This window comes from Hydra viridissima, unplaced genomic scaffold (genome assembly GCF_058129835.1).
Source record: "Hydra viridissima isolate aposymbiotic clone 2 unplaced genomic scaffold, HvirCarnegie_v1 scaffold_7, whole genome shotgun sequence".
In the NCBI taxonomy this organism is placed as follows: Eukaryota; Metazoa; Cnidaria; class Hydrozoa; order Anthoathecata; family Hydridae; genus Hydra; species Hydra viridissima.
The window spans coordinates 17,685,008-17,709,067 of NW_028324306.1; the positions used below are offsets into that span (position 1 = coordinate 17,685,008).

The window sequence follows — 24,060 nt, forward strand, 5'->3', positions numbered from 1 at the left end:
ATATATGTATATATATATGTGTGTGTATATATATATATGCATATAAATATGTATATATATATATATATATATATATATATATATATATATATATATATATATATATATATATATATATATATATATATATATATATCACAACTATGCTAAACTTGTAAGTTATTTGTAATGATATCTTTATTTTATGAATAAAAAAAAATTAAAAAGTATTTTGTATTTTGAAAGATATTGAAAATACAAAATACATCCAAAATTTTATTTAAAATACAAATCCAAAGTACTTGGTGGAAGAAGTTTTCAAAATACAAAATATCAATCAATATGAATATATTTCGTGTTAGGATGTTACAAAAAACACAGGTCGTTGCAAATAGTAATTCACTAATAAAACCCAATTACCTAAATAAGATAAAGAAAAGATAAGAGAAAAACATAAGAAATAAACTAGTCACATAATAAAAGTAGAGCTTTACAAAAATTTATTAGTAACACTTATAAAACAGACTTTTAAAAGAGTTAAAATATAGGTCAAATAGTTATTATGTGTTCACATATACATACACATATACAAAGTTAAGAAATTTTAAATGCACATAAACATAAAGAAAACAGTTATAGAGGTAAAGAATAAAGTTAAGTGTAACTTTTTTGGTAGAAATGAAATAAAATAAAATACTTTAAAAGTATTTAAATTACATATTTAAAATACTAGTATTTAAATACTTTCCAACACTACTTATTATATTTATAGAATATAGGATACTAGAAATATTGCTCTTGCCAATGTGTTTTTAAAAGATTTTTGGCTATTAAAATAGCTGTTTTATTTGTCAATTACAGAGGATACTAATGAGACACACAAGATAGAAAAGTGTTGCTCAATTAAGCACCAATTCTATTGCAACACACCTGGTTAAGCCAGGGTTTCATCAACAGTAACAAACATTGTAATGACCAACAGGTTACATAGCCATCTAAACAAGAATTTACCTAGTCCATGTTAATTAAGAAAAACTATTTACTTAATATAAACAAATTATTCAGTTTATTATTAGTCAATAAAATTGATTTTCACATACATAATTATGTTGTATGATATATAATGCAAATGAAAAAATAAAACAATTTAAAAATTAAAACAATTTAAAAATAAAGAAAAAGAAAAAATAAAACAATTTAAAAATCCTTGCTTTTACTTATCTTTTGTACCAGGTTCTTCTTTTCTTTACTTTTTTTTAAACATTTCGAATTTTTCTTAACTGCAGTAATACCAACATAAATATAATAAATGTTTTATTCAATTTAAACGACAACCAACACCCCTTTGATAAACAAAAAATTGAATTCGTATGAAAAAAAATTAGATATTGTTAACAACCTAATTCATCAAGAAACTTCAACTATTATTGTGCATTTATGTCAGAAATCTCCTACTAAATGAATAGTTTCAAAATATTTTCCTAAACTTAAGCGTCAACCTTCAAAATTGCAGCTAAATTCTATCTTATCTAGTTCATTAAAAAACAATAAATCATTAAGAACAACTTAAAGAAGCTAATCTAAAAATCAATAGACTAGAAAATGAAAATAAACCCTTTTAAATAAAAGTATAATTTCTCCAAAAATCTAAAAATAAATAACTAAAAGAAGTTGAAATGTAACAAAAAACTACTTTCATAATCAACAAAATTATCATATCATAATATTATAGCAGATAATAAACCTTCATCATTTAAATACCTTAAAAAGCAGTTATTAAATAAATCACTTTCATTAAGTCCTTCTTTTTGAATTTTCCAATATGATTCAAACTTTTTTTTTACCATATATACCTAACAATGCAGGAAGTCGACTTCCATTTATTTTGTTTTTTCTTATGTTTAGCCATGCGTCTGAATTTTGCTCAACATTTTTATAATTTGCATATTCACTAGGATCATTAGAGTATATGTTCTGAATGTTAACATTTTATTCTGTTGCATTTTCTTGTATGTGTTGCTGAATACAATTTCAAATATGTTGCGAAGATAGAAAATTGTTTTCTGTGCTTGTTAAAATATTTTTATTATTTATAGTTATTTTAGGAATATTATTTTCTTCAGTAGATTTTGTATTAGTAGAATTTCCAAAAGTACATACTATATTATTTTTAGGAAAACTATAAATTTTTCTTTCCATTACACGATTATTATAATATTTTATTGTGGTTAACTTTTTAGTATCTGGAAAAGTAAGGTTGGCATTATAGGTTTGATTTTCTTAAACATAATCATGATCCATCAAGCAACATACAGCCATTTTTGTGGAGTGATAATTAAGGTGGTCAAAAAGTGATGAAGACTTCACACTTGACTTAGATAAAACTTTGTAACAATGCAATTCAAAAGGAATTTGTGTATCTTTTATTATAGACTTTATATTAAGTTTCATTTTTAGAATATCTCTTTTGAATTTTGAATTTCCTGGGTCTGCAACAATAATTTTTTCCTCGTGTATGTTTTTATTTGTTTTGTTTTTTTTAAGCAAAATGTGCTGAAGTAAGTTTAATTTGATGAAGTGGAACCAAAGGTATTGAACCTCTGACAATTCCATTATTGAAGTTGTTTGGTACAAGTAAGGGATAATATTTTTTCTTTTGTTTCATAAAAGTGCTTTAAAAATAATAAAAATGCAAGAACATGACACCATAGCCCACTGACACCAACAGGACATTCACAATAAGCTTTTTGTGAAAAGTTGTTTTAAAATAAAATTACAGCAGGACGAATTTGTTCTCTGTAAGATTTTTTTATAAGTCCTCTAACAAACAACGTATCAGGTAAACTAAAATCTGTTAAAACTTTAACAGTCACAATTTTTCTGCTTGTTAAAATAATATATCCTTTTTGTTGCTGTCCCAAACTGCCTTCTCTTTTATTTGAAGCATACTTTTTAAACATAGATGAAGTTATATAAGGATACAATGAATTGTCACTAGTCCAAGGAGCAGTTAAAGGCGGGATATTTCTAGGATCCAAGAAAGTTTTAAATACAAAAATTCTTTCTGCCTTTCTTTTTAGTTTTTCAGTTAGGGATGGATACAGTTTAAATTTATTGATTCTTATATGTAATTCATCTAAAGTGCCACTTGTTGATAAGCCATGGTCTGTTTTAGCCATTTTATACTATCTTTTTTTAAGTAAAGTATCATCCATATTTTATTTTCAAAAAACAGATATTAAATTTTTTATGTTATAATTACAGCACTGTGAGCCATAAAGACCGCCAGGTTCAACTTCTCCCTGCCTCTAATTTTATTTTTTAAAAAAGTAAATGCAGTTTGTGTAAGTCTTTTTCAAGTGCAAAACAAATCTAAAGTCGATCAGAAGAGTTAGTATTTTAAGTTTTAAAAAAAATTAAAAAAGCCTACAAATTAAGCCTCAAAAGTAATGCAATCCACCACTTTGGCTTCTTTTTCTTTAATAGTTTTGAAATGATTTAAGTAAAAAACATCATACGGTAAAGATGGCTGATTTAAAACAGTCTGTTTGTGCAGTTTGTTTGGAAATAAAAGGTAAATATTCAAAATCTTTAGTAAAAGTGCGACCATCTGTAGCAAATAAAATCAAGGAGTATATTTACCCTGAGTACATTGCAAAATTAATGTCTGTCCGGATGTTATTTGTTCAAGTTGCAGAAGAAACATCGTTTTGCTGGAAAAGGGAACAAATACTTATCTTTCAAACTGGATAAGTAAAGTTTCTCAAGTATATGACTTAAAACTTATTTAAGTTAAATGATAAATACATGTAAAGATAAAGATTTTTTATAAAATACTAATTTTGAATTAGGTTGACAGATCAAGAATAAGGCATAGTACTGAGCTTAGTAATATTATACAATCATCTCATATTAATACAAAAGATGTTGTATCTCTGAAAAAAAATATATGCAGCTGCTGCTTTACTCTCCTTGCAAGAGGTTAAAGAATTAATAATAAGTTACTTGATAAGTAAATTAAAAGTTATCAAATATTCATTTATAAACTTCAATAAAAAACCTTTAAGCGTATATTAATTTAAGAGAAGATTTTATTCTTCACGATGTCATAACAACTGTTGTTCTAGTCAGGGTGTTTTGAATTTAATTAATTTGTCAGAATCTATTTATCCCACATCATTTGAGCAAGTTGCTTCAAGCATAATAAAAAACAAGATGGAACAAGAAGGCATTGAGAGAGGCCAGTCCTTTAAAATATCTACAGGTGTGTAAGTTTTTATTTTCATTTTTAAATAATTAAAAAGGGTTTATATGTTAAGATAAAACTTAAATGCATATATAGAACACTCAGTAGAGGCTTTTAACTAAGCAATTGTATAGGTTGCTAACAACTTTTTCAAAATGTTTGCATTGTAAATTTAAAGTAGGGGTAGGTTAAATATACATATAATTACTTATACTTTATCCTTAAGGTGGAAATCCGTTAACTTTAACTGTTGGAACTAAAGAAAAAAAATCTTCTAGAAAGTTTTTAATCAGATATCATTTCAAACAGTGATGGAATTAACTTCTGTACTGGAATTGACAAAAGTAAAACAAAAAAATGGATATCAAGTCTCCTTAAGAATCTGGGATCATCTACTGTTGTGGAAATAATGTAATTAGTATGATGACATCATTACAAGAAGAAATTGAATCTTAATATAAAATAGAACAAGATAACTTTATTTGGAATGATGAAATTGTAATAAGACATGTAGTATTTATCCATGACACTTCTGAATTTATTCTTAGAATTTTAATGGAAAGAGGATTGGACCCTCTCTCCAGTATGGTACGTATATAAATTAATGGAGGTCAAGGATTTCTTAAAGTAATTGTAAATGCCTTTGATCAAACAAATAAAAATGAGATTAACATTGACAGTGGAGTTAAAAGGTGTTTTATTCTTGCTATTGTTAAAGATGTTTGTGAAGACAATGGAAATTTGCAGAAAATCTTAAGTAGATTAAATCTGAATGATGTTACATATCACCTTAAAATGTGCTAGCAGCATCTTTGGTTTGTCTTCTCATTCAGGTAAATATGCCTGCTTGTAGTGTGAAGGCGAATGTTCCCTAGAAAGTGGTACTTTGAGAACATTAGGTTCTTTTGATCATTGGTACAACTTATTTGTTGAAAATGGGGCAAAGCGCTTAGAGATGAAAGATTTTTAAAATGTTATTAATCCTCGACTTGTTTATTTAGATAAAAATGCTGAAGATGAAATAAATCACTTAGTCCCTCCACCAGAGTTACATCTTCTTATAGGGATTGTGACATTACTTGGTAGACTACTTTTAGATCATTGGCCTCTTTTTAAAAATTGGCTAAAAGAACATTGTACTTACTTCGAGGTTATCATGGGATAGGCTTTGATGGGAACAATTCCAATAAACCTCTGGAAAAAGTAGATGTTTTAGAAAGAGATGTGTTAGCATCTCAAACTAATTTATTGCCTATTGCCTCAGAAAGTTTGCAAAGGTTAAAGAGTGCACCTTTGGATACGAATTTGGCAGCAATACTTCTTCAGTTATTGAAGAGTTCAAAGTATCATTTTGTGACCTACAGAAATATGCAAAAATACATTTAAATACAGAGCTGAAGATTACTTGGAAAGTCCATATAGTTGTCTGTCATATTCTCCCATTTCTGAAGTTTAATTGTTGTTCTCTGGGATCATATGCTGAACAGACTGGAGAAGCTGTTCATAATGCCTTCAAACCAGTTGATCTCAATACAAGCGAAGGATTGAACATAAAGATTATGCTAAACGATTGAAATCTGCTACTGCCACTTTTTGTTTAGATAAGATGTAAATATTGTAATATAAAAGTAGTTGTGTTATTTTTGTTGCATTTATTGTATTTTTTTCTTTTAATTATTGCTATAATGGTGTAAAAGGAGTTTAAATCACTTCAGTTTAAGATTAGTTAGAAAAAGTAAGGATTGTTTTAAGGAGGATAATGAAATATCAAATAAAAAATTTTTTTTTTGAAAGGAGGCAATATCATCATAAAGGGGGTAACTTTATCACTTGAAGGGGGGGTAAATAGGGTAAAAAAATAAGTTTTTATGTTACTTCTGATCGACTTTAGATTTGTCCAATACAAAAAAATAACATATCTAACCAGTACTTTTAATATGAAAAAAAAATTAGAGGTTGGGAAAACTTGAACCTGGCGGTTTTTATGGCTCACTATGACGGATTCATTTATCCCCTATTTCACCGAAGTCTCATACGCCGAAACCACCCCTTTTGAAAGTCCCTAATTCAGTTAAATATTTTCTCAAGATAAACAATGTTAGACTCAGTTATTGCATTTTGAATATTAACTCTTCGCTATATAATTTCTAGATATTTTAGAAATTATATAGCGAAGTAAAAAAAGATATGGTGTTTGGTGGTCATTAATGACCACCAAACACCATATCTTTTTTTACCAAAACTTTTTTTAGTTATTTTAAGTTATTTTAAGTTATTTTAAGTTATTTTAAGTTATTTTAGTTATTTTAAAAACACCAAAACTTTTTTTAGTTATTTTAAGGTTATTATTTTCAAATTTTTCATGACCATACCCCCCTTCCTCGTCAAAGGAACCTCGCCTATTAAATTGTGTTTACTGCTCTGCCTGTTAGCTGATAAATCACCCTTTTTTAAAAGACATTATGGTCAGATTATTTTTTAGTCAAATAAAGTAGTTTTTTGCATCTAATTAAATCATCGTGGTCAAAGTTTAAAGTTATAAAAATTGCATAATCAAGTGGTAATGTAAAAGTTCATAATTTCGTTTTAGCGCTGTTTATTTATTACAACAAATGCATAGCAACGCAATTTTATAGCAGCTGCTTTAAAGTGTTATAGCAGCCAAACATCAAAACCACAACTTAATGTTAATGCAAACACTTTTCTGTACCTTTTAACAGAAAACGACAATATATAAAAACATGAGCTGAAATGGTAATTTTATTTTATCTTTTCAAAATACTTAAAGTTTTAATTTGATTAAATGATTGATTTGATTAGCTGATTCTTAATAAAATTTTTAGTCGTAAAACCAATAATTTCATGATAGTTCTTCGTCAGAACTAATTTTTAAATTATTGGTTGTTCAAATTAACACTAACTGTCCCAGCCAACGGTATTTAATCGCAATATGATTTTCAAAATTAACGAATAACATTTTATATAATCATAGAAAGTGATTTTTTGGAGTTTTTCGGGACACTATGCATAAAGTTTATCAGTTAATAATTGTTCTTTAGTTGTTAATTTTATTCGTTGATAATTTTAAATGATCGTCATCATCTTCATACTCGTATTCACAAAGGTAAAAATGACTCAAAACAAAGCAACAAAAAAATCTAAATTGAGAAATCTAAATTCTGTATGAACTTAGTAAGCATCTGTGTCTCGTTATTTTTTATTCGAGACGAGACGATGATATCCGGGACACAATTTTTAAATTCCGAGATAAAATTATTTTCTCGATTTATAACTTTATTCCGGGACAGCTTTTTCCTTTGTCTCGTTATTTTTTTCCAGGACATTTCTCGTCTCGTTACGTATTTCCCGGTTCATTTCGAGAAAACGATTCCGGAACGCAGACCCTTAGAACTTAGTAATTCGATTCAAGATTAGCATCGAATGTTTCATTTAAAATTTTCTATCTCTCTCGTTTTTATAGTTGTGTCAATAAGCAATCAAGAGTTAAAGCTTTTATACGGCAGAACATAAGTTTAAAATTTTATCGTTGAACACGGCATCGAAGATCATGACACCATGTTCAATGTGGGGGTAGATTAACTTTTTTTTTTTTTGCTCGGTTATTAAATGTAACCAAACTGTTATTAATCGTTTCATAACACTCTAATAAATTGTGTTAATCAAAAGATCTTTAATTACGTTATCAAATTAAGAAGTATTTTGTTTTTAAACGAATCTTCTTCAAACATTTGACTTTTATTTCGCATTTGCGTGTATATTTGTACAGTTTAATTTACATGAAATGAAAAAAACATCTTAGACATCTTATTCAAATTTTATCCAGCGATAGCGATAAACTCGTATACATTCTCATCTTACCGTAATTAAACAAGTATATCTATAAACTAAAAACAAAAATTAAACAATAAAAGGATATTATTAGTATATAAGAATTACATTAGTATATTAATTATTATAGAACCTTTTAGTATTTTTGACAAACTTTTTCATGTTATAGGTAGCAATCACTGTGTTATGATTACGAAGATCAAGGGCTTGTTCTTACTTGGAGTTGCATTTCTTGCTACATATCATTTAAATGATATTTTTTTCCACAATTTGTTTTCACCATTGTCATTATCTTTAACAGAAAGCCAAACTGGAGTAATCGGCTTTTTTAATTTACATTTCAGAAGAAATATTACGAGTTATGACCAGAGAGGTTTTTTAACTGAGAAAAACCCTAGTGAAAATTACAAAATCTCTTTAAAAAGACATTTTAAAACCAACTTTACTTATGACGCTGAAATATTTCCAAAACTAAACGAAACTATCGGAAACATTATTTTCTTTACTAACATTACTTGCGATACAATCTACCCGAGGGTATTGCTGTATAACCGGATTTTCAAGACAGGTAGCTCTACAATAGAAGAATTACTAACACGTATGTCTGCAGAGCTCCGATTCACTTTGCATAAGTTTACAACCGAAGATTGGTATAACACAGGAGACTCGTTTCCTTATCCTCAAGTAATAGAATACAAGACAGCAAATGCGTACAATTTAACAGCATTTGTTGCTCACTTTTTCTTTAGGAAATTGTTGCGCATAAATAAGCAATACACGTACATAAATTTGCTAAGAAACCCCGTCGATAGAGTTGTCTCGCATTATTACTACATGAGAAACGAAAAACTGAGACGAGCGTTTCGAATTCAAGAGCTAAAGCAATCAGGACAATTTAATGAAACTTTACTCGACTGTGTACAAAACCAGCACCGAGGCTGCGAAGATAATGTTATGACAAGGTTTTTTTGTGGACCAAATCCCTACTGCAAAACGGGTTCTTTTAAAGCACTTCAAAAAGCTAAATATAACATGGTCCATTACTACGCAGTAGTTGGAACACTTGAAAAAGTTAATTTGTTTTTAAAAATCATAAAGATGCGATTACCAAATTTTTTTGATTATTCTAGTTATGCGAAAGAGCTTCCAAGGATCAAGGAGAACAAGATTAGTATGATAATCTCGCCCTTTATACTTGAACTTATCCGAAATAGAAACAGAGCAGACACTTTGCTTTATGAGTTTGCAAAAAAGAGATTTTTGAAACAATGGGATACCTGCAAAAAAAATAGATTAGAAAATGCTTTTTAACAATTTAGCGCTTATTCAAGTCTTATAGAAAATATGATACAACAATAATCATATATTACATTTAACAATTCTCAATTTGAAATAATAGTTAGAATATTTTAAGAAATAATTTCCTATCACAAATAATCACAAATTCTTCTAATATTCGTTTACGAACATCTATTTCGTTAATTGAGATCATTTTGATGGTGGAGCTGAAAATAAAGGAAGATTTAATTTAGCAAATAGTATTAATTCAAAAATAAATTTGTAAAGTATTGAAAATAGGATAATACCCATCGTAGTGGTTCCTCTTTTTACATATGCAACTACAGGATTTTCAAATTTTATTTTTTCAGGAGCCATCTTAGGTTTGCAGGCGTTAGCATCTACGCATTCCATTGAATAACAATTTTTTCCAAGCATTAAAGCAACATGGCAATTTTTCTCTTTGCAGCATCTCTCGATACAGCCGGTAATATGGTCAATTCCATGCTGGGTTTTTAGGTTTCCGGCCAACATGCCTTTTTCCAAGACTGTTGCATTACGAATTTTACCGTCAAGTTTGCAGCTATCTTTTTTCTCTACTATATCTCCATCTTAATCATAAAGATTTATGAATAATGAAAACATACGTAAAAAAATAAACAAAAGTTCAAAAGGTAAAAAAAGCGTAATGTGGCATAATGAGCATCGGAGCAAAACGTTCAAAGGAAATAATTGTTTACGAATAAAAGTTACATTTAAAATTTTACCCTGATTTAGATGAACTCCAAACTTTCTTCTTATTATGTACTGCACTTGTTTTTCAAGTACCGGCATAACTTTATCATTGATCGAGTCTTCGTCTGGTACAACTCTACACCCTTCTTCATTAAAGCATTTAACAAGAAAGCAGTCTTTTCCAAACAGATAACTAACACACACAAAAGAATTGTTTTAAAATTTAATATTGCAAAACAATATATTATATGAGCAATTCCACGTAAAAGAGGGGGAAAAAAAAAAAAATTTCACGACGACTTATAATAACTGCATTAAATTTATTTTCCAGCTATTTAAAAATACTTTTAAGAAAAAAATTTATTAAAAAAATCATTTTATTATACTATAACATACTTTTAAAGTTGTAAGGGTTATATGAGCATTTTTTGACGTTTACATATAGTCATGTTGTGAAGCGTTGAAAAAAGATTCAGTGCTGTTTTTTTAAATAACTATTACTTCTAAGTTTGACTAAAAGGCAAAATTAAACACCATGCATAATATTTTTTATAAAAACGAACTCTAACTAGGTCTATAAGAAGAGCATATTAATGAAAACTAGACGTTACGACCGTCACAAAAAAAAGTCGAAAAGTTTTTTCTATGCTTCGTATCAAACTTTTTAAAACTGCAACCATGGTAAAAGTAAAGATACTTATACATACTTTATCATCGTTTCAAAAAAAAAAAACATTAAAGTGCTTTAGATTCCCATTTCAACATGTTACTAAGTACGTTACGACCATCACGATATGCTGGTTTTCCCATCACGGCTTCTTTACTTAAAAAAAAAAACTTCAAGCGCGAACGATTTAATTCATTTCAAACGATTTACATCATTTAAACTAAGTTATGATATAAATCAGTTTTTTTTATTGTTTAATTTGAAGTTTGTTTATTCATCTTATTACTAAACTTGTTAAAGTTTTTTTTGAAACTTTGAGTAACTAATGAAACTATGATAGTAAACTATTGAAAGTTTCTTTGCCCGAAAACGGAGAAATGGATACCTTAATCACCTATAGTTGATGGATTAAAGAAGATCATCGCTGTGTACTCAGTCAACATTAAAAAAAACATAAAAGGTATTTTTAAACATTTCCGCGACAATTTACTAGAGTTTACTGAGCATCATCTCACTAAAAAGCACCATTCTGAGCAATATTGCAGTCAAAAAGAAAATCTCGAACCAGACCAAATTTTGATACACTTTGATTATTCACAAAACTATACATGTGGTTATCAGGATGCTGTTTAAGCTGCTTATTGGTCGCAGTCAACTATTACCTTATTTACAGTTGTAATCTATTGTTACCAATTGGAGCCAAAATCAGTTGTAATAATACCCGACGATAATGATGAAACAAAACGCGCCACTACTACATAGTTGAGTGAAATATTTGACCTCTATTTCATTGATTATATAAAAAGTTATATTATGGGGTGATGGTCCATGCACTCAATTCAAAAATACGTAGATGGCCAAATTCATACAACATTGCGCTGTGATATACCATTTTCAAAGTATAGAATGGAACTTTTTTGCTACCTCTCACGGTAAAGGAGCAGTTGATGGAGTAGGAAGGTCATTAAAGCGATTTGTTTGGAACAGCGTAAAATCTCGTGAAGTGGTCGTCTTAAACGCTAAAGACTTTCTCTTAGCATCAAATGGGTGCAAAACGTATGTTAAATTTTATCAACACAGACGATATTAATCTAAGCTGGGCCTAATAGCTGATAAAATAGAAGAAGTGAAAGTCGTTACAAATATTACCAAAATGCATTTCTGGCAAGTAAAAAGTAGAAAGTTTTTGGTTTCAAAATTCTCTTATATTTTGTGATAGGGTTGCGGAACAATTTTAAAACTTATATATTAGTAAAAAAAATTTACTATTCTAAGATATTTTTTTCCTATATTGGATTCCCGGCTTAAAACATTTGCGAGGCATAAGAAAGTACATACTCCTAGATATTGAGTTTTATTTAAATAGAGTTAATAAAACAAAAAAAAAGAGGGAGCATAAATAGCATTAAGCGTTTGTTGCCTACTCCAAATAAAACGATCCCAGTATTGAAGAAACATCATGGATAACCTTGATAATGTTATAAAATTCATATTTTTTAACATAATTTAATTGGTTTTTATAATCATTCAGCTTTTACTATGTCATTCGTTGCGTTATTTGTTGTTTTTCATTTTTGGCTTTTTCGTTACGACCGTCACAGTTACGACCGTCACGACAAAAAACTTAATAAAATTCTCGGAAAACTTCAAGCAAAATCTATGAAACTCACCATGTAGTAAGTTCAATGTGTAGTTAAAGAACACAGCAGAGGATTTTTTCTTTCACTGAGTTGATGGCTGCATAAAGATTGACAAAGTTTATTTGTTTAGATTTGTCAAAAAGTAAGCGTTACGACCGTCACGCTACGTTAAGTTGATTTATCAAATAAGTTGAACACTTGAATGATTTAACTTTTGCATGCTTAATAATATAATAGTATTTAACATTTCTGGAAATTTTCATGTAAATACCATTCTTGGTTAATTTTTAATGGCTAAAAAATCGTCAAATGTTACTATCGTCACTTGCGTGGAATTGCCCATATATATAATGTTAATAATATATTTCAAAAGAAGAATCAAATTAGGCATGAGCCTAAATCTTTTGTAAGTAGCAAAGGGAGGTGGGAAGAGAAAGGGTGCATCCCCTCCCGTTGTAGATATATTACAAATGTTCGCTTTATACGTTAACTAAATGTCTTAAAAGTACTAAAATTACGAAATGATAAAATTTAATAAGGTTTTGTGAACGCCTTTCAACGTCTTTAACTTATATTAATTCATATTATTTAAAAAATGAAGATTTTCAAGGCTGCTTTCGTCGACCATCTTAAAAAGTTTGGTTATCGCCCATGATTTTAGGTAACCATTTTGTTTATCTTATTTGATTTTAATTCACCACAATTTATATAAAAAAAAAAAACTTACGCTAAATCACAGTCTTGTGACTCACAGCAGCGTCGACTACAAGTATGCATTTTTTCAACTTTTCCAACATGAGTATACTTCCCAGCGTCTGTTCCACCGGATAATTTAGATTTTGTATAGGTCTTTGATTGGGTACATTGTAAATGATGCTGCTGTAGTCCTGACGGCACTTTAACTAAAATCGGCAACAAGCTGATTTAATCAAAGAAATATTCTTACGTTTAAGATAAAAAAAAAAAAGTTTTTAAGAAATTACTTATTTTCTTTTCTTTCTCAAAAAGCCAAGGAGACACAAATGCCATTTTTTGTTCAAATGCATAATCTGACGCAGGCAAAGGAACGCATTTCTCCTCACTGTAGCATTTCACCAAGTAACATCTATAGACGAAGAGTAAAGTTAAAAAATTGTAACGCTGGAATGTTAACGCGTTTGATACTTGCTAATTGACACAACTATATATCTACTTACCTTTTACCTAACATAAAAGCCAGGTCGCACTTGGTAACGTCAGAGCAGCAGTAACGAATACAAGTTTTAATGCTTTTGACACGTCCGATATCAGTAAACTTCCCAGCTTGCAGACCGCCTGTAAGTTTCATGTTATACATCACTTCATTATGAGGGCATCTTGACTCAACTTCGTGCGTCTTTAATTTCTTTGTCTTTTTATCTATATTTAAATAAAATAGTAATATAAATATTTAAATTAAATGTTAAATGGTTAAATGTAAATTTCAGATTTTTAATTTTTAAATAGTTAAGTCTAGACAGGCGAGAGTTATGGCAACATATGGGTTTGGATAAAAATTGGAGATTAAAAAACAGCAGGTTAAACACGGTTATTACAATATTTTTCTAATTAAAGTATGGAGCACGAGAAAATCTGGAAGCATAGTCAGCAGTGTAAAAATATGTAAGGTACATTTACTTTTGCATTCGTTTTTTTGCAAACGTTTTCAAAAGCGTATAGGTTTTAAGAAAAGTAAATAAAACTCACCCACAGTAAAATTGCCCATTCCTCTTTCAGTTAATCGTGCTATCTGAAGTTCCTCTTCTCCAGGTGCAACTGGTACAGAAGCGCATGAGGACGAGTTAAAACACCGTACACCTATGCATAGTTTTGTTTTTCCTTCTAGCATGGCGATATCGCATTTTTTATTGTCGCAACATTTCAGCGTGCATTCCTTTTTCAAATCCAAATAATTTATTAATGTGAAAAATAAAGGCGAATAGCCAGTAATGCAAACCCACTAAGCTTTTTTCATTAAAAAAAAAAAAAGATACATCTGCATACCTGGATGTTTTTTACAGTACCGTAATTGTCGAATAGACCAGCAGCGTTTCCAGCTTTTAGGGACTTTCCATATTCAATTGTTGCATCTTTGCAGTAGTATTCCTCTAAGATTGTATGGCCATTAACCATCAAACCTACGAATAGAAACGTTTAAAGATTCTTTTTATTTAAATACCATTTTTTTCGTCAAACAATTACTTGCTGGTCTTGGTCTTTTGAAATTTGTCCCCAGGACAAAAATTTCCTTAGAAATTCTGTAGAATTTATATAGACATTTAGGATTCTACAAGATTCTTATAAAACTTTTTCATCAATTTTTTTAGTATAAAAAACATACACGCTTTCTAAACGTTAAAAATCTTTTAGCCCTGGGTACACAAATTATTTATGAATTAACTAAATATAAATAAGCGCAAAAAAAGTAGAAAAATTTATCTTCTCACGATGACATAGGATCTTACAAGGTGATGCTACTTTTAGAAAGCACCGCTATCAGCTAATCACTATCTCAATCATTTTCTACTTACTTATTAGGTATGTATTCAATATAAATCTCCGTAGTTCCATTTACAAATTTATGCTGCTGATGAACTATTTACAAACAGTTTAATACAAATACAGCATTTAGCGCGGTTTTCACTGCCATTATTGTTTATCTATGCTTCTAAATATGCCTGATTTGATCTGTCTTCGGCATTGGTGTCGGAAGAAAATTTAGTAAACAAAACTTACGCATGATTATATGGCACTCTTACTTTGCACGTTATTTTTGTTAACGTGGTTCATAAATGAAACAAAGGTATCTTTTCGAACAAAATAAGTTTGACTCGTTTGATGCGAAAATGTTTAGAAGGGAGTGTGAGATAGAACGTAAGAGGAAATGAGACATACTAAAGAGAAGTTTAAGAATTCAACCCAATTTTTGGATAACAAATGTTGTTTTATAAAGTATTATCAACTTAAAGGTAGCAAATATGCTTTAAAAAAAAAAAAAAAAAAAAAAAAAAAAAAAAAATTAACTGTTTCAAGATCAGTTATCCTGATAGAAAACAAGGTTATTGCAACATTCTATAATGTTATCTTTTGTTTTTACTTCAGGGATAAATACTTTTTTGTATATATATATATATATATATATATATAATATATATATATATATATATATATATATATATATATATATATATATATATATATATATATATATATATATATATATATATATATATATATGATGGAAATATTTGTAAATATTAATAAAACAATTGCAATTAAAAATACTACTGATACCTGTAAAACATGCGTGGCGAAATGGGCGACTAATGTTTTTAATAAATTTTTAATTGTCACATATTCCTTCGACGAAATGAAGAGCTGGAAAATCTCTGACGGTGACACCAATAAGAAGTAGAACAACTTGTTTGTAACTTGGTTTTATAGCACATTCTTATAAAATTATTCGAGAGAAAATTGTGATATTCCACTCCTCATTATTTTGCGCATTTATTCAAAAACAATCGGTGCTCAGGTTCGTCCAGCGAGCTTCTATGAGCATGCTATACCTATTGAAGCATTTACACACATTGCGGCAATCAACAAAAACGGCCCTATGTTCACCCTAAACAGCTTTAACAGATATAAGCACTGTATGCGCATGATTATTTGAAATTCAAACTCTTTTTTACTCCAATAAGTAAAGTACTAAAAAATATTAATGGTTTAAAAATAGCAAATATATGGATTGAATAACTTTCAGCTAAAAATTGAGTTATGTCGGGAAGTTACACAACATGGTTGCACGAAATAAACTCTTTATTTCCACCACTTGTTATTGCAGAATCAGGCGAACTCATTTCATCATCTTTTCTTTATTTGCAAGTTCGATATCCTTCATTCGAGCTTCCTCTGAGAATGGTAGTAAGATAATAAGCACCAACAGTCTACGACGATGTACTTACGAAAATGTTTTGTCAAATCATACGTTTCTTCGGAATAAACAAGCTGGTGTTTTTACACACCTTGGTCATACCGCAAACATACACGAGTGTAAAGCTCTATGCTGTAAACAAACTGATTGTGATGTCGCTTTCATGCCAGAGAATCATTGTTACGCGGTGTCTTGCTATAGCGATCAACACTGCGAAACAACTCCAGCGAATGCGGAAAATTTCAACGTGCAGCTAGTGAAAGTGAGAAGAGTGGTCATACCTGATCCTGGAGCCGCCGCTCCAGGCGAGGATGATATAATAAGGTCAAGTTTGCCTGGTGTTCAGAAAGATGAGGACTTTACAAAGAAAGAGGAAGGTAAAACTGCAATCAAAATAGTCTATACGTAACATATCTAAATTTAGCAGATAATATTTCTCAAAGGTATTCTTAATCTCAAAATACATTTGTATACCTTTTTTTCATTTAGTTTTATTTTTACTCTTAAATTTCACTGTTTAGCTGGAAGAAAAAATTTAAAAAAAAAGGATCTTTTTGAAACTAAAATAGTTTGACACTTGTTTGCTCTTTATAGTGGAAGTACAAAGTCTTAACCTTTATGAAGAGCTGTTGTGTACTCATAGTCCAATTTTGTATAATGTTACACTGAAAGGTGGTTCAAAAGGAGGTCAGTTCACAGACCTTGGTTTAGTTGAAAATATGGAGATTTGCATAGAACTATGCTGTGAAATCAAGTCAGTAAAATTTTTAAGCTTAACTAAAATGTTTTAAACTGCAATTATCTATTTAATTGAAATGCTTTTATCAGTTTTTATCAAAGTTGTGTTTAAAAACTGAAAATACTAGCTAATTAATGCAAATACAGTTTTTTTTTTCTTACATAAAGTTAAAGAAAACTTACTTTAGGCCCATTTTTTGCTCTACAAAAATCTAATAAATTTGAGTTTAATGACTATTATGTAGGTTGCATTTCACACAGAAAGTTCTTTTATAACTGAAGATTTCTATAATTATTTAAGGTGATCTTTTTTTTAGCTTTCCAAAAGTTCTACACTGGCAACAATGGTTGTCCAGCCCATTTATATTTGTTTTTAAGTTAGAAGATTTGCACCAGTTGTAAAAAAAAAAAAATAGTTGTTCATTTATATATTACTTTTGTTTGCAAAATCTTTTACAATTCACCAGATATTGTTACAACAAATATTTTTAGAATTTTATTTGTATAAGAATATATCTTTTTTAAGAGAATGTGATCTTTCATTCATGATTGCATCAACATGTATTGCTGTTCATTGCTCTAATGAAGAGCTTTGCCAGACTATAAAGGCTAAACCAAGTACAAAATCTCCAAAAATTGCATATATTCGGCGCAAAGAAAAAGCACATAAACACAGAGGTAAAGTTTGTTTTTTACCTAACAATTAATCACAGCTATTTAAGTGCCTCAATATGATTTTAAACTCTATAGCTATTGCATCTTCCCATCCACAAAATGTTCAGCCAGTTGTTAAGTTTCATGAGAAGCCAGCTCCTGTTCTTCGTCCAAGTACATGTCAAGCACGCAAAATCTATAACAATGCAACACTCATTGGTGGCATGCGTGCTGGAAATTACACTTCACTTGGAAAAGCTACTCACTTACAAGATTGTATTGGTCGTGCTTGTGATTTAAATGAAGGACATCTTGCCATTATGCTAGGCCAGTATTGTTATTCAGTGACATGCAAAAATCAAAGAATTTGTCAGACAGTACCTGCGATACCTTCACATTTAAAACCAAAAGTAGCCTACTTGGCATGGACTCAAGAACCAATTGAACAAGATACAAGTATGTTTTGTTTTAATTTTTTTTAAATCTTTTTCTCTTGCAAAAGCTTAAATCACTTATAGAATAATGCATTTTATAGAGTTTTAAATCTTTTTTGTTCTAGTTACAAATATGGCAGAGAGTGATTTTTTTGTGAACCATAAGCGATATCCAAAATGTAAACGAAGTCACATAATGTATAATCATACTCTGAAAGGTGGTTTACGAGCTGGAAATTTTTCAATGCTGGCATCAGTTGATGATATAGAAGTCTGTGCTGCATTATGTTGTGAAGAAAAAGATTGTGATCTTGGTAAGTTTTGCATTTGAAAATACATAAGTTAGTATATGTGTATGTTTTGTTTAGATTTTTTATTGTTGTTTAAATTTTTTTTTCAGCTTTAATGATTGGAGATAACTGCTATGCTGGTGACTGTGCTAGCCCTGAGCTTTGCTCAGCTGTACCAGTACCTGCTGGTGCAGCACAAAGATCCCAAATTGCATATATCACAGCTCCTGGTAGAAAAAAGTCTGAGGATAGATGGGAAAATTCAGGTTTAATTTTTTCTTCATTTTTTTTTTAAGCATTAAGTTTGAAAACAGTTTTTAAATTTTAAGTTCATTTGAATTTCCTATTTTGGTATCTTTTTGGTTCATGGTAGATTGGAGTCTGGTGTATTTAATTGTGAGTGGATTAGTGATAGGGATTAGCTTGCTTGGTACAGCCTGGACTGTGTGCTTGTGTGCATTAAGGTACAACTTTTAGATAACAAATTTATGAATTTTTCAAATTTCATATCTGGAAAAAAGTGGTTAACGCCATATTGAAAAAGACCTGATTCTTTATTACAGGAGACATCGGAGGAAGTTGCTTAAGCGAAGGAAAGATAATCTAGCTAAACTTGTTTGTGTTGAACGTTCAACATCCATGAAAGGTATGAATCTTTTTGATCCCTGCTTGTATGCTTTTGGTTGTTTTTTAATAATTTCCTAATAAGAAAAAATATGGCTATTACTTTAATAGTATTGTTATTACTTTAATGGTATTATTATAACTGTTTATAAGTTTTCAAAACACTTTTGCGTTCTTAAATTACTTTGCCTAGATGTCCAATTAAATGATGACCAAATGATCAAAGATGAACCGATCGGAACTTCATCAAGGAATAGTTTTAACATAAGTCCTGTTGATCCAACAAAAAAATCAAGAAAGTCTTAAATGTTTTCGCTTAAAAAATGATCAAAGATTTTGTAAAATCTCAACACTTAGAAATGCTGTTACATTTAATTGTTTTGGCGAACATAGCTTCTCACCCACATTCTAGGATTAAACATTTTTCGTGAAACTGAAATGTGTTTATACAGCAGAAATTTCGTCAAGAATTACCAATCAAGTATTTTGGTTCGTATTTGTACGTTTATATTTTGTTTTAAAACACTGCACCATAAATCGCATAGGTCTCATAAAATGCACTAAACAGAGTGTTCCGTATAGCAATTATTTAAGAAATGTAAATAACTTTTTGTCTATATAGAGTTGATACTAGACTTTGTGTTTTCATTTCTTTTTCACAGAAAAATTTCGGAAAAAGTTCACTCAAAGCGCAAATAGATTTAGGTTTAAAACACATTGGTTTTTTTAAACCTTCAGAGAAAAAATAATAAAATCTTTATTAACATTAAAGCCTATCTTTAGCAATGAATATAAGATAGAAATTTTATTGGTTATGTTTACTAATTCAAAAAAAATATTTTTCTTATCCTTTTAACTGGTTCTTTTTTACCTTTTCACTTTTTTTCGGTAACTCAAGTTTGTTTCCTTTTGAGCGAAAATGTAATTTTTAATCTAACTTTAAAAAAAAAATCGTTTTAGGTGAATAATTTAGAATGATTTTCGTTAGAACTTATTTTAGTGCAGATGAAACGATAAGCTAATCATTTTAGTGCAGATGAAACGATTAGTTAATCGTTTTAATGCAAATGAAACGATCAGTTAATCGTGTCGCTGCTTTTCCTTAACATTGGCGTTTGGCTTTTCGGTTTTTACCGAATTATGTAAAAACTTCTGTGTGAGTTATTTGAAATAAATCTAATTTAAAATAGTTTGTGCTATGACATACAAAATGAAAGAATCTTTTTTTTTTTTTCTTTTTTTTTTTTTTTTTTTTCAACCTCTAAAGACATTGCGTAGACCAACTGCTCGATTAAAACTGTTAAAATTTTTTCTATAAATAATTTTAAATAGCAAATCTGCTATAAACAAAAACTTATCATACCAAAAAAACTTTATTTAAATGCGTAAAAAGTTCTTTTTCAATAAACTTCAGAAAATTCGGTTTATCTTAAAAGACTGACAGACGTTAGTACTTAAATCGCCGTCGTTCGTTAAAAAACTGAAAACTTAACCCCAAAGCTTTGCTCTTTCCGTTAACTTTTCTAAACTAATAAAGAGCAATAATAATTAACAAAATTATCAACCAATAAAATATTGCTTGATTGTGCAGAGAGAATTTTTTTTAAAATTTAATGCTAAATGATTTAAAATATTTAAAAAAATTATAAAGTTCCTAAAAATACACATCAGAATATGATACCCAAAACATTTTGATAAAAATTTTTTAAAAAAATATTGGAACCTAAAAACTTTGTGCCAACCCATGTGGAAGTTAGTAGGATCATGGCCTTTTCCACAGAATTTAGTGAGAAAAAGAAAAAAGAAAAAAAGAACTCAACTTTGTTACATACGATACAAATGATTTAAATTTTTAAAAAAGCAAATTATTTCTTTACTCATAAAATTAGAAAATGCAATTGAAACAAAATTTGTACTTAATTTCAAAATTATCAACATAATAACAAAAAAATGTTGCTAATAACGCATTAAAGCCTGGTTTGAAGTCAGACTTGAAAAGTGGTCTCTTTTTGGCGGTTTTCGAACCTGACATGAGTTGAATTTCGCTTGTTTGTTAAATAAAAAATTTTGGTGCCTCGTCTTAAAAATAAAGCAATATCGATTAATCTCTTTCTAATGTCACATCTCTATTTTTCGGATTTGTTTTCGAATTCCGAATCCTAAAACTGTTCTTGTACAAATTTCAAATTCTATACCGAACCAGAGTTTAAAAATTCTTTATTAGTGGTTTGTAAATCATTAGTTGATGGAAATGGGCGTTTTAATGTAAACCAAAAAAAAACGGCTTTTTATTTAAAATTGTGCTACAAAAGCGAAACCAAACCGTATTTGAAAAAAAATACGAGCCTGGTTTCGCCTTGAAAGTCAAAACCAATTCAGAATCCAAAACCGTTTTTTGTTTGTTTGTTAACCACAACAAATCCAAAAACTATAATTTTTCAAAAATACGTTTCATAAATTGTGATAGCAGCTATACAGCGTTGCTTAAATGATGTGTTGAAATTTTCCAGCTACAGAGTTTGATCCTCAAAAACATTTTGAAGTCGGAAACAAAGTTAAAGTTGGAAGTGAGTTGTATTGACCATTTATTGATTAACAGCGTAGAAACTCTTTATTTTTTAATGTCATTTGAATAAAATTTATGAATCTTAAGTAAGTGATCTACTCCACGACTTTTCAATAAATTGTTATAAACCAAATGACCAGTTTAAATGCAAAACGAAGATCTAATGAGAGTGCAGCAATGAAAGCATCACATTCTTTAAATTTCTGAACGTAGATTTAATGCTTCCAGAAGTTTTGATTTGAAATAGTTTAGTCTATAGGCAAATTTTTCCAAAATAACCATGATTCTCATTAATTGCAAAAAGAGGTCCAACATGATATCTGTCTGACCTTTGAAAACCCTTTATTGCGTAAAATATTGTCTGAAATGCTTTTGCATATTTCTCAACAAATTTCCTGGTTTCATCATTTAATCTTAGTTCGCGTTTATTTTGATTTGCGTGGTCTATTGAAATTAGTAAAAATTGTATCATACTTAGGCGCTCGTGTATTTCTACTAAGTTTTCCTATTTCAGCAAGAGTAGCCTCAAAAACAAATGCACAAACATGCGCTCCAAAAATTATCTTGGGGCAGATTGTACTAATATTATTTTTTTACGCATCTAACGTTCTTTGTCAAATTGATTCGGTCAAGTAGATCGAAATCTTCAAAGTCAAACTGTTGTGGTTCCTCAATAAATTCATTTGATTTTGCATTTCTTTGCTCGCATAATGTGAGGAGGGAGAATTACGTTAAAAAAACAAAACAACTGAGAAAAGACTTACACACGGAGATTTATTCAACCGTTCATATAAATAATTTATTCAACCGGTCATAAAAATAAAAAGCGGAAAGAAGAAAAGCTCAAAAAAAGTTTAAGGCGGAAATTTAGAAGAGAAAAGACGGAATTTAAAAAGAGTTTTTTTGCCCCTTCTTAACCGAACTATCTTTAAAACTTGCCCAATCCTAACCAAACTCTCTCCACACCGTCGACCTAAACCCAATCTCCACATTACGCCGCCCTCACAATAAGAAGCTTAAATAATCATTTCTAAGTCAAGCTTTACCAATAGATATACAATTAACATTGCCTTTGTAATAAGTTCGTAAAAAAGATCAGTAAAAAAAAAACAAACTACTATTTACAAATCTTAATGAATACTAACTTCAGACTACCGAAAGTCCATCCTTAGAAAAAATTTTTTTATAAAAACTTCCTTTAAATTTTAGCACCAGTAAGGCTTTTCATAAGGATGTAAAATAAGATTTTTACTCCCACTCCCCCCCCCCCCCAATAAAAAACTCATTACATTTTTTATTGTCAGCATGAGATTTTTACTCCTATATAAAAATGTACCTTGCAACTAGGTACTTTGTCAATACTTTTAAACGTTGTATTATCTGGCAATAAGGTAAATAGTTTGCATATTTATATTTGTTTGAACTACTTGTATTTATGTGAAGATTCCAACTGCGTGGTAGCAACTTTAACTAAAAACTTTTTCACTAAAAAAGGTTCAAAATTTTTAGTGAATCTGTTTTTTAATTTTCTTTCAGAGAAAAAGTAATTTGGTATAAAGAAGAGCATTACCATATAGTTATGTATTTAAATGACGGAAATAATATTTTCAAAGAGGCGAATGCATTATCTAATCACATAGGCATCAATTCAACAATATAGGTATGTGCTATCTGCGATTAACGGCACCGATTTAAAAAATAAAATCTGTGACCATTTTTTCACAGCGTGCTCGAGGAAGGTGTCGTAAGGATAGATTTTTCTCGTCTTTTTTTTAGAATTTTATATTGACTTAGTTTATTGCAATTTGTTTTTGTTTTGTAGTTACTAACGTTTTTAGTTTTAACGTTTTTTCATTTTGATTTCATTGAAAACTTCATTCCTGTTCTGGAAGTGAATTGACATTGAAGGGATGATGGGTTTTTTTTCTAACTTTTGAACCAATTTTATATATCTATTTTCTATGTACCTGCCAAATTTCATTAAAAAGTAATGACACGCTGATATTCTATTTTTGCATGCAGTAAAGGTACCAAATGAATCAGTGTTTTTTGAAAGGGCTGATTTGCTCAAAACCCGTTTTTGAGAAAACTAAAAAAAACTCTTTATATCTTTTAATATTAAATATACAGAATGTGTGTAATATATTTTTAAAAAATACATGCAAGAGTAATATCTTAGTACACTTGATAATTGTTATAACATTTCGTTTGTTAATAATTAATTAATGAAATTTCGAAAAATTGGCCCTTTTAAAAAAAATCGAATATTCCGAAATCGAAATTGTTTATATTTTCTGCGTATTGCGGCTAAAAATACGAATCAGCTGGAGAGTGATTTTTTTAAAAAGGGCATATTTGAAACAAATTACGAGCCGTTAAATACAGGAAAGTCTCCCTATTTTGATTGGATG

General features: G+C 29.3%; 3 protein-coding genes and 1 pseudogene across 8 annotated transcripts; 3 read left to right on the forward strand and 1 right to left on the reverse strand.

Annotated features, from left to right (window-relative positions):
* The first annotated feature begins 1,882 nt into the window (after positions 1-1,882).
* On the forward strand, positions 1,883-10,113 carry LOC145183888 (heparan sulfate 2-O-sulfotransferase 1-like). 3 transcript variants are annotated; one of them, XM_090091993.1, is made up of 2 exons: positions 1,883-2,613; positions 8,244-9,467. In XM_090091993.1, the coding sequence occupies exon 2, from the start codon at positions 8,261-8,263 to the stop codon at positions 9,383-9,385; it is 1,125 nt and encodes a 374-aa protein (XP_089948119.1). In that variant the 5' UTR covers positions 1,883-2,613; positions 8,244-8,260; the 3' UTR covers positions 9,386-9,467. The 3 variants fall into 3 exon arrangements, with proteins under 3 accessions (XP_089948119.1, XP_089948118.1, XP_089948120.1); XM_090091992.1 differs by lacking the exon at positions 1,883-2,613 and adding an exon at positions 6,924-6,979; XM_090091994.1 differs by lacking the exon at positions 1,883-2,613 and adding an exon at positions 7,565-7,816 and having other exon boundaries at positions 8,244-10,113.
* LOC149886439 (uncharacterized) lies at positions 3,505-5,865 on the forward strand (annotated as a pseudogene). Its single transcript, XR_016453843.1, has 4 exons — positions 3,505-3,746; positions 3,831-3,960; positions 4,082-4,243; positions 4,452-5,865. The product of XR_016453843.1 is annotated as an uncharacterized LOC149886439 (transcript).
* On the reverse strand, positions 9,379-15,965 carry LOC145183887 (uncharacterized). 2 transcript variants are annotated; one of them, XM_090091990.1, is made up of 10 exons: positions 15,707-15,965; positions 14,944-15,306; positions 14,417-14,550; positions 14,120-14,306; positions 13,591-13,792; positions 13,378-13,499; positions 13,122-13,296; positions 10,120-10,280; positions 9,661-9,963; positions 9,379-9,579 (listed from the first exon to the last, which is right to left on the reverse strand). In XM_090091990.1, exons 2-10 carry the CDS (start codon positions 14,981-14,983, stop codon positions 9,563-9,565), a joined length of 1,341 nt encoding a protein of 446 aa, XP_089948116.1. In that variant the 5' UTR covers positions 14,984-15,306; positions 15,707-15,965; the 3' UTR covers positions 9,379-9,562. The 2 variants fall into 2 exon arrangements, with proteins under 2 accessions (XP_089948116.1, XP_089948117.1); XM_090091991.1 differs by lacking the exon at positions 14,944-15,306 and having other exon boundaries at positions 15,707-15,948.
* Positions 15,966-16,046: 81 nt separating this feature from the next.
* On the forward strand, positions 16,047-19,716 carry LOC145183886 (uncharacterized). 2 transcript variants are annotated; one of them, XM_080059363.2, is made up of 9 exons: positions 16,047-16,720; positions 16,938-17,097; positions 17,608-17,759; positions 17,832-18,191; positions 18,295-18,483; positions 18,570-18,725; positions 18,833-18,923; positions 19,023-19,105; positions 19,277-19,716. In XM_080059363.2, the coding sequence occupies exons 1-9, from the start codon at positions 16,207-16,209 to the stop codon at positions 19,387-19,389; spliced, it is 1,818 nt and encodes a 605-aa protein (XP_079915489.2). In that variant the 5' UTR covers positions 16,047-16,206; the 3' UTR covers positions 19,390-19,716. The 2 variants fall into 2 exon arrangements, with proteins under 2 accessions (XP_079915489.2, XP_089948115.1); XM_090091989.1 differs by having other exon boundaries at positions 16,374-16,786.
* Positions 19,717-24,060: the final 4,344 nt, after the last annotated feature.

What these genes read in the sequence shown, in the direction of transcription:
- LOC145183888 (XM_090091993.1), top strand. Translation starts at nt 8,261, where the DNA reads ATGATTACGAAGATCAAGGGCTTGTTCTTACTTGGAGTTGCATTTCTT.
- LOC145183887 (XM_090091990.1), bottom strand. Translation starts at nt 14,983, where the DNA reads ATGGAACTACGGAGATTTATATTGAATACATACCTAATAA. An exon ending in ATTGAATACATACCTAATAA is followed by an intron (nt 14,551 to 14,943) that starts GTAAGTAGAAAA and finishes TTCTATTCGTAG; the next exon opens with GTTTGATGGTTAATGGCCAT. An exon ending in GCTTTTATGTTAGGTAAAAG is followed by an intron (nt 13,500 to 13,590) that starts GTAAGTAGATAT and finishes CTTCGTCTATAG; the next exon opens with ATGTTACTTGGTGAAATGCT.
- LOC145183886 (XM_080059363.2), top strand. Translation starts at nt 16,207, where the DNA reads ATGGTTGCACGAAATAAACTCTTTATTTCCACCACTTGTTATTGCAGA. An exon ending in ACCAATTGAACAAGATACAA is followed by an intron (nt 18,192 to 18,294) that starts GTATGTTTTGTT and finishes TTTTTGTTCTAG; the next exon opens with TTACAAATATGGCAGAGAGT. An exon ending in GGATAGATGGGAAAATTCAG is followed by an intron (nt 18,726 to 18,832) that starts GTTTAATTTTTT and finishes GGTTCATGGTAG; the next exon opens with ATTGGAGTCTGGTGTATTTA.